Source organism: Chrysochloris asiatica, unplaced genomic scaffold, assembly GCF_000296735.1.
Source record: "Chrysochloris asiatica unplaced genomic scaffold, ChrAsi1.0 scaffold00158, whole genome shotgun sequence".
Taxonomy (NCBI): domain Eukaryota; kingdom Metazoa; phylum Chordata; class Mammalia; order Afrosoricida; family Chrysochloridae; genus Chrysochloris; species Chrysochloris asiatica.
Genome location: NW_006408676.1, coordinates 6,514,732 through 6,523,246, shown reverse-complemented (window position 1 = coordinate 6,523,246; position 8,515 = coordinate 6,514,732). Strand labels below are relative to the sequence as shown.

General features: G+C 41.0%; 1 protein-coding gene across 1 annotated transcript in view; it reads right to left on the bottom strand.

Moving 5' to 3' along the window:
• Positions 1-8,515, bottom strand: part of GLB1L3 (galactosidase, beta 1-like 3) — a 78,126-nt gene that overhangs the window by 57,602 nt on the left and 12,009 nt on the right. The window contains exons 3-5 of the mRNA XM_006871017.1: positions 6,447-6,515; positions 5,716-5,811; positions 3,886-3,994 (exon numbers count right to left, since the gene is read on the bottom strand). Coding sequence (XP_006871079.1) covers positions 3,886-3,994; positions 5,716-5,811; positions 6,447-6,515 — 274 coding nt within the window. The remainder of the gene's footprint in view (positions 1-3,885; positions 3,995-5,715; positions 5,812-6,446; positions 6,516-8,515) is intronic.

The window sequence follows — 8,515 nt, the reverse complement described above, 5'->3', positions numbered from 1 at the left end:
GTAGGTCAAGTTCATCAAATTATATCTGATTATTCTTTTTTTCCTCTTCTTTCTTCTTCTAATTGAGCTCTGATCATCCAGCCATTGAAGCCAGGTCAAGTGGGTATTATCTGCAAGTGTGGGTGTTCTTATGCATGTGCCCTCTCTGCTTATCAGCTGGACATTTCACTCTCCACTCTAGTCCTCTGTGGCTATGTCACTGACTCTGGGCCCAAGAGTCCCCATGTCTTGTCACACTGCTGGCCAACCAGGTCTCTAGCTGGGTTCACAGGAGTCTATTGAACGTTGTAGGGCTTAGCTCACAACTTCATTGCTGTTTTTCCCTCACTTCCCCTTATCAGTGATGAACGTGGTCACCAATCAGAGCATGTATTCCCACTGGGTCTTAGTCTTAAAAGGAGGTTTGCCCTGAAGGGACCCGACCACTTGCCTTGATGTCCCCTTGATAGTTTCGAACTGCCAACCTTGAAGTTAGCAGCCCTATTCATAACCACTATGCTATCAGAGCTCCTTTCTGAAGGGATATGCTAGGTCAATTAAATTCAAAGTGGAGAGGTCAGCTCAGAAGATTATGGTTGGAGTAAGTGACATTCATAGTGAGGCTTGCAATCAATGACATGAACCAAGAAGTGTATGAATTTTTAAATGGAAAACTGATCTATTAGCCTTCACTCCATTCACAATAAAAAGTGGAACAGAAAGTGCAAAAGCAAAAGGGAGTTGTGACTCCCAGAAGAAGATGACAATGATAAAATGAGAGAACTCAACTAGGCGGCTCGGGCTTTGAAGACCACCTGGGTCAAGGAATGTAGGCAGCCTCTAGAAGCTAGAAATGGCTATGAAAGGGAATTCAGCCCTATTCACATCTTGAATTTAGCCCAGTAAAAATGTGTCCGATTTCTGACAACTGTAAGATAATAAATTTGCATTCTCAAGAGAGAAAAGGACTGTCTTTGGGAACTCCCAGGGATATAGGATAGATACGGTAGATTTTTTCAGGTACAGAACGATCATGGGAGCTTTGTGATTTTGAAGAAGTTTTAAGAAAATTAAAAACTGCATTAGTGATTAAAAAAAAAAAAAAAAAAAAAAAGACCAAGAAAGTTGCGACGGAATTTTTTTCCATCACAACATTGCACTTAGTCATTCTTCAAAGGTTGCAAGGACTGTCCTACAAGAATTTCATTGGGAAATTTTACTCCATCAAGCCGATAACACTGATATTGCCTTTTTGAACTTCGTTTTGTTCCCCAACCTCAAAAAACATTTATGAGGAACATGATTTGAGTTCCTCAAGGACACCAAAACTGCCATTTTGGCTTGGAGCAAATTGAAAATCAAAGAAATTTTCAAGGAAGGATTTCTGGTGGTGGTGGTTATGTGCTGTGGAGTCACTTCCAACTCATACAGGGTTTCCAAGGCTGTAAATCTTTATGGGAGCAAACAGCCTCATCTTTCTCCTGTGGAACGGCTGATAGTTTCAGATTGCTGAATTTAAAGTTAGCAGCCCGACTCTTAACCACTATACTACCAGAGCTACTCCAAGGAAGGATTAGAGAGATGGAAAATACCTCAGAAGTGTTTAGTCCTAAATGGAGGCTATGTTGAGAAACAACTTCACGCTTTTATACTTTGTTTAATAAACACTTTTATCATTTTGTAGTAATAATTTTTGACTTCTGCCACTCGCCAGTCAGTTTGTCTTACTGTGGTGGCTTTCATGGTTCTGTGATGCTGGAAGCTATGCCACCAGTATTGTAAATACCAGCAAGGATGTCCCATGATGAACAGGTTTCAGTAGAGCTTCCAGACTAAGATAGTCTAGGAAGGAGAGACAGATTACTTCTGAATGTTTAGCCGCTGAAAACCCTATGAACGGCAGCAGAATGTTGTCTGTCAGATATAGCTCCGGAAGATGGGCCTCTCAGTTTTGGATATTCAAAATACACCTGGGGAAAACTACTGCCTCAAAGTAGAGTTGACCATAATAACATGAATGGAGCAAAACTTTGGGGACCTTCATTTGCTGGGGCACAACTCCAAATGAAAATAAACAGCTGCAAATATCCATTATAATCAGCAATGAAAAAGAGGAAGACCTTCAACAAGATGAATTAACACAGTGGCAGTAGCAATGGGCTCAAATGTAGTAACAATTATGAGGATGGCACAGGACCAGACAGCATTCTGTTTTGTTGTGTGTGTATAGGGTTGCTCTGAGTTGGAACTAAGTAGCACCAAGCAACAACAACAACAACTTTTTGACTTACCCTCATAAAGCAGAAAACTAATTCCTAAAATATCATTCACTCTTCTTCCCTAATTCCATTTCTTCTGTTTATAATTATTCTAGTAAAAGTAACTCACAATTCAGATTAATTATAAAGGGATAGGTATGTTTACCTGTCTTATTTTCCCCTAAACAGAGGAGTCTAAGTCAACAAGTTTTTGCTGCTGTTGTTTTTAAGTGCCGTTGAGTCAGTTACAACTCATAGCAACCCTGTATAAGGCTTCCAAGGAGCAGCTTGTAGGTTTGAACAGCCAACCTTGTGGTTAGCAGTCCAGTGCTTATTCTATAGTGCCACAGCCTACAACAATAATAAGAATCCTGATTTGTAACCCACCTCCAAATATATCAAAAAACGTGTTTTAAAATAGGATATGTTTTCATTTAAATAATAACCATATGCCCCTCTTGTTTAGAAGGAGAAAGTTAAATTATAAAAACTCAAACAAAGCAATATCACTACTATCAAGCAATTGCTGTCTTGCAGACTGCAGATATGTTCTCTTTAGCAATGGACATGAGGTGCTAGAGGGAGGTTGACACTGTGATACCAAAGGAATTTCTTGACAAGTACTTAAGCTGTGGGCGCTCCATGAGGAAAGGAAAATAAATGGTGTCTGGGCTCTTCACATTCTTGGGATTAAAGCAAACTGGAATGCATAAAACAGTATCAAATATACAACAAACAATATAACAACAAAAAAACAACAATATATTGTTTTTGCTGTTATGTGACATGGAGTCGGTTCCAACTCATAGCGACTCATAACAACTCATAACGGTTCCAACTCATAACAGGGTTTCCAAGTCTGTAAATCTTTATGGTAGCAGAAAGCCTCGTCTTTCTCCCGTGGAACAGCTGGTAGTTTCGAGCTGCTGACCATGAGATTAGCAGCCCAATTCGTAATCACTACACTACCAGATACAAAATAATCAAGTTATTTACTGTAACACCAATTGGAAAAATCCAAAATCTGTCAACAGGGGACTAGTTAAGGGAATGATGATGTATCTGTGCTGTCCTATTCAGCTAGTATTTTCAGAAAAATGCTGAAGAGAATTTTATGTATTATATAGAAAATAATATACATCTGTATGTAATTACATAGAAATAAAATAATTTTTATCCATATGTGTAGAAAATTTCTGAAATGATACACAAAATTATTGCAAGATTGACTGCTTCCTAAGAAAATTGAATGGTTTGGGGAATGGGTAGATAAGGAGACTTTATTTCACCATAACCTGCCTTGTACATTTGAAGTGTTTTACCAAATATTTATATAAACCACTTAAAGATAAGAGTAAAGTAGTTTGAAGATCAGTGCATTCTGGTCGATTTCAAGCACATCCGGAACAGCAACAACATGTACTGTAAACACAGACACTGTTGTGCAGCTCCATCCTCTGAGTACTGAGTTCTTCCATGGGAATGAATAAGACGTGGCAGGTGCAAAGACAAGATGAGTAAAAGCTTCTGTACAGAATATGAGGGTCTAGAATTCAACACGACAGGGATGTCAGCTTTGTTTCTAATAGAGACCAAACAATTTGCCTAATGAGAATGTAAAGAGAGAAGAAAAGATAGTTTGGTTTACCTGGAGGTGGTTCACCCTGGGAATCAGGTGATCAAAATAGTGGTCAACAGCATTAACAAAGCCTTTGTTGGTTGTCCTCAGATTCAGGCCACGGTCTTGTAGCAACCAGCTGGGGTGGAAAAGGGCAAGCTCAGCATTTGAGATTGGAAGACAGAAGGACAGCTGGTCAGGGCTGGTTGTAGAGCTCCCTTTAGCATAGATTGGCTTCTTTGATCTCATCCCACAGCCCTAGATCACTAAGATCACACACTCTGTACTGTGAAATATTTTTGGACTATTCTCATAGACTCATGTTATTCAGAAGAAAATATGATCATTATACCTTCAAGATGCTATGCCTATTATGAAATGCATTTGCCTCTATTTAGCCAGATTTGGGGAATTAATCAGGAAGCAAGGCCATGGACATTATAACTTAGTGACAGTTCTCACTGGATATTCTTCTCCATTCTTAATTCATTAGAAACATTTTTACTGGGCACAGTGTGTACACCTTAAACACATTCCAAAGACTTATTTCAGTTATAATCTTGGTTCCAACTCACAGTGACCCTGTATAGAGTTTCCAAGGAGTGGCTGGTAGATTTGAACCACTGGCCTTGTGGTTTAAATCAATGCTGTAGTCTAGTGCTCATCCTATAGCATCACACCAGGCTCCAGCATAAGCACTTACAAGTCAGTAAATACATGTCCTGGTTCACTTATGAAGTGCCTGTACCATGAATACCTGCTGCTGTAAAATACCCATTTTCCTCCAGGCCATGTCTTTTCAGCTTCAGAGCTGAGACGAGAGAACAAGTTTGTCTTAGAAAAGAGTCAAAATTCTTTTATACAATTCTGGAGAATCACAATGCTCACCCAGAGGCAGGCCATGGATGAACAGGCATTCCTTCCAGCTTGCACAGTTAGCAGGAGGATTAGTGGATTCTAGTCCTAAACTTGTCTAGGCAAAGAGCCAGCATCACAGATGAAAGAACAAGCAATAAACCCAACAAACATAATGAGCAGGAAGGAGGGGCTGGGGTGCTAAATACAGTGGATTATACTCCCTGCCATGAAAAAAGAAAAATCACACCGAGCCTGAAGTGTGAACAAGTCTTTTCCTCTCTAGGACTTTCCCTTTCCTTTCTTTCTACCCTGTGTGAAGAGCAGAAGTAGGCATAGTTCCCTGACCTTTTGAAAAGCAAGAATGTGATCAAGTTAATGCTTTCATTGCACAAACTCGGCAACAGGCACAGTACCATAAAAATCACCTCATACATAAAATAGTACTACAACAGACACAGTACATACTTATATTCCAACAAGTAGTACAGGAGAGGACATAGGGGACCTATACAGCATAGTCCAAGACACAAACAAACAAACAAACAAAAACCCACAGCCATCAAGTTCATTTAGACTCATAGCGCCCTTATACAGGGCATTCAAGGCTGACAATCTTTACGGAGCAGAAAGCTTCAACTTTCTCCTGAACAATAGTGGGTTTGAAATGCCTAGCATAGTGGTTATGAGTTGAGCTGCTAATCTCAAGGTCAGCAGTTTGAAACTACCAGCTGTTCCATGGGGAAAAGATGAGGCTTTCTGCTCCCATAAAGATTTACAGCCTCGGAAGCCCTGTACAGGGTCACTGTGAGTCGGAACTGACTCTATGGCACACCACCACCACCTTGTGATCAGCAATCCAGTGTTTATCCTACAATGCCACCAGAGCTGTAGGACACAAGACACAGTCTCAAAAAGGGTATGTTTATTAATATTATATTTAGATTGTACTTTTAAAAAAGGAAAATGCAACCACATATCTGGACCCTTCTAAGTCCTGCTTACCTGGGCAAGCCTCCAAGGTCAATCTCACTGCAGATATAGGGGCCTGGACGCAGAATCACCCAGAGCCCAAGTTCCGCTGCCATCCAGATAAAAGCCCTAGGGAGGAAGACAGTGTCGGTGACTCTCATGACAGACAGAGCTGAGGTTTGGGTGGTAGGTATAAGGAGTGCATGTTGGAGAAACAAAGGATACCCAGCATAGTGCACAGAACTCAGAAGATGGGATGTAGAGACAGACCTGTTACTTCCTTGCCTCATCTCACTGTTGCAACCAGAGGGACAAGGTTAGTGGGACAAAGACTGCAGCCTCCGACCAGCAAAGCAGGGAATACAAAGGTAGAGGCATCCTTGGGAATGGGCTTTTCACTGTTTGCATAGACTTTTGGGGAGCTAAGGAGGGACTCAGAGAGGTTACTAACAGAGAAATAACAGTGATGTTTACCCTTGGTGGCAGTCCCTATCCCAGCCAGGTAATGGGCCCACACTGAACCCAGGCGTCCCCTCAGGTCTTGTTCAGTCTATGTGGGTACTGTGAGAAGAGGCTACAAGTCCCACTTCATCAGGGTCAACAAGCACCAACTGTGAAGTGTCTGGTACAGGTGCAGAGCCTTTCTGAGAATCCTAAGACTGTATGTAGACTCTGTCTCTTCCAGTAAGGCCTAAGGAATCCCAGGAAGCCACCTCTCTGTGTCCCACCTAGGGTCTGGCAGCAGAGGTAACGCCAACACCTACTCCAGATCCAGGTTCCCAAAGAAGTCAAATTTGTCTCTTTCTGGCTCATGGAGGTTCCACGGAACATAGCTGTAACAGGAAAAAGAGAGACAGGATACATGCCTTCTTATTTCTTTCCTCTAAATCCCTAGGGTCAGCCTCAATCCCAAGCCAGAACATGGGAAAGCTCTACTGTGGAATAAACTGAAGTTTCTAATGACAAATTTCTATTATATAAATGATTATCTTCAATTTTTTTGTGTGTGCTTATTGCCCAGTTATGGTCCAAGCTGGCAATAAGTTTATGATTCCAGATTCCTTGGATTAATATGCACAAAATCTTACTCATCATGTAGGATTGCTTTGGGGATTAGGTGAATTAGTAGTGTCAGGGTTTAGAACAAGCCTGGTACATATTAAATAGTATGCAAGTATTTATTGAATAACTAAAATTGTCTTACATTGCAGTGGTATATACATTCACTGACTGTTTTGTGATAGACATTTTTCACATAAGATAAAGGTTTTATATTATTTAATCATCAATACAACCTTGTTGTTCTTGTTGTTAAGTGTCTTTGAGATAGTTCTGACCCACAGCGATGCTGTATAGGGTTTCCAAGGAGTGGCTGGTGAGCTTTAATCACCAAACTTGTGGTTCAAATGACTTTGCAGTCTAGTGCATTAACCCACAGCACCACACCAGGACTCCACTATGAGACAATTATTATCATCTCCATTTACAGAAAAGACCCTGGCCCTAAGATGTGATACTAAGAGGAAGAGCTCAGATTGAAGACCAGTTCTGTCTAATTACAAAGTCCAGGCTCTTAGTCCTTGGGATGTGTTCATTACCTTTATACCATTGTTGTTGTTAAGTACCATCAAGTTGGTTCTGACCCATAGCAACCATAGGGTTTCTGAGGAGCAACTGGTGAGCTTGAACTGCTAACCTTGTGATTCAAACCAACTTTGCAATCCAGCGCATTAACCCTCAGTGCCATACCAGGACTCTGTTCATTATACTTCACTTTATGGATACTGCTGTTTCCTTACATGCTCATTTTTGATAGTGGTGTTTACTCTGTGTCTTCATTTTCATGTACATAAAGAAAAATTGTTCTAAAAACACCATGTAGAGATCCTCCCTATGATGGTTAAAGTTGTGTGTCAATTTGGCTCTATGGGTGGCAGTTATGACATAATCATCCTTATGATGAGATCTGATCGAATGTAATCACTTCCATGATGAGATCTGGGATGCTCATTCAATTGAAAGGGAGTTTCCTTAGGGTTGTGACCTGCATCTAATGTATATGGACATTCTGGTAACTGTCTCTTGAATTTTGCTTGATATAGATCCTGCAACTGGTTTGTCATCATCTGACCTCCAGTTCTTTGAACTTGAGCTAGTGGCCTGCCATATTGTTTATTGATCCTGGCAGGCACTAGCTTCTGAAACCTGAGAGTCATCAACCCACTATCTCACCATCCGACCCTGCATTTATTTACTTCTGCAACCAGCAGACTGTCATCTAGTGCCAATCTTGGGTTCGTTGGCCTCTGTAATTATGTGAAGGAAGGAACCCTGGTTGCACAGTGGGTTGTGCCCTGAGCTGCTAACTGTGAGATTGGCAGTTGAAACCCACCAGTTGCTCTGCACGAACAAAATGAGGGTATCTGATCCCGTAAAGATTTACAGCCTCAGAAACCCTAAGGAGCAGTTCTACTTGGTCCTATAGTTTTGGAATAAACTTGATGGCAGTATGAATCAGGAGAGCCTGACATTTGATCCATGAATTTGTATCAAATCCAAATACTGTGTCATTTCCTTGATAGATAGATAGATATAAAGAAAGATAGACAGACACATACATATACACATATATAGGAGCACTGGTGGCATGTAGTACAGGTACTGGACTGCTAACCACAAATTCACCAGCCACTCCACAGGAGAAAGATGAGACTTTCTGCTCCTGCAAAGATGTACAGCCTCTCAGACCCTATACAGGGGTACTGTGGGCCAGAAACTGACTTGATGGTACCTAACAACAATAATGAGTAGCTGGTAGGCTCAAACCACTGTC